The sequence below is a fragment of the Capsicum annuum genome, unplaced genomic scaffold (assembly GCF_002878395.1).
Source record: "Capsicum annuum cultivar UCD-10X-F1 unplaced genomic scaffold, UCD10Xv1.1 ctg42052, whole genome shotgun sequence".
In the NCBI taxonomy this organism is placed as follows: domain Eukaryota; kingdom Viridiplantae; phylum Streptophyta; class Magnoliopsida; order Solanales; family Solanaceae; genus Capsicum; species Capsicum annuum.
The window spans coordinates 529-1,620 of record NW_025849430.1 but is presented as its reverse complement, the minus strand read 5'-3'; the positions used below and the strand labels follow the sequence as shown (position 1 = coordinate 1,620).

Genomic DNA, 1,092 nt, shown 5'->3' with positions numbered 1-1,092 from the left:
TTCCTATAATCAAACGGGCAGTTGTGTTTGTCTGAAAAATGATGAACTGCGCAGAAAAGATCAGCACATTTGCAACTGAACCCCGTTAATCCCATTCGCTTACGACAAGCTGTGCACTTTTTCAAAACCCTCTTTTGACTTCAGTTGTGAAATCTGAGAGGCTAAATCTGCAGATGCAACCGCAGCACCTGCAAGAGCAAGTTCTGATTCATCGCTGCTTGAGCTTCTGCGTACAACGTCTTTGCTGGATGTAGCTGCAAGCTTTGCATGTTCCTGCTTCAGTAGTATCATGCCCTTTTGACACTTGGAACACATATTCATCGTAGCTGCACTACCGAACAAATCACAGTCGTTGATGCAGAGGACGGGGTCTTCTGGAGCTCGACAACCTGTCTCATTAGATGAATCCATTTCTGCAGTTAACAAGTCAAGTTCAAAATCACAAGTGTCACGCCTCAAATCCTATTAGGGCGGAATGGCACCCATAACCGAGGAGGCCCAGGAGAACAAGCTCATCACCTTATACTTCCCATGCATACCTCTATGACAACCCGAAATTCGGATAGCATCATATCGCATATAAAAGGAAATAATCACCTGTATAAGCTCGAGCACACATATATATATGTCTATAAAATACTTGGCCATTGGAGCCATCACGTCTATTAACAAAATACCACCTTGACTGTACATTAGGTCTACAAATCCTCTAGACAATACACAAAGATTAACTAAGGTCGGTACACAACCCGCCATATAACTAACTTCTATACAATACCAAAAGTGACTGGATATGACACGGAAAGCCCCGAAGCAAACTGGAGCTCACCAAAAGTAGCTGGACATCCTGACTCCTACTTGTGCGATGTATGAGCTGAGGTACCTGTGCCTGCAGCATGAAATGCCGGTCCCCCGTGGGGGATGTCAGTACAAAATATGTACTGAGTATGTAAAGCAGTAGATAATCACATATGATATAGGAGCTCAATAAAAATTAAAAATAAGTGAATAAATCGTAATAGGAGTGAACCACACTTACTAGAACTTGTGACAACCTGTACATTGTATTTATTCAATCACTTTACCTTCGTA

General features: G+C 42.3%; 1 protein-coding gene across 1 annotated transcript; it reads right to left on the bottom strand.

The window, feature by feature from the left end:
* Positions 1 to 99: 99 nt before the first annotated feature.
* LOC124891877 (zinc finger A20 and AN1 domain-containing stress-associated protein 8-like) lies at positions 100 to 411 on the bottom strand. The gene has a single exon (XM_047403444.1). The coding sequence runs from the start codon at positions 409 to 411 to the stop codon at positions 100 to 102; it is 312 nt and encodes a 103-aa protein (XP_047259400.1).
* Between the last annotated feature and the right edge of the window lie 681 nt (positions 412 to 1,092).

Coding starts and splice junctions, on each gene's coding strand:
- LOC124891877 (XM_047403444.1), bottom strand. CDS start 411: ATGGATTCATCTAATGAGACAGGTTGTCGAGCTCCAGAAGACCCCGTC.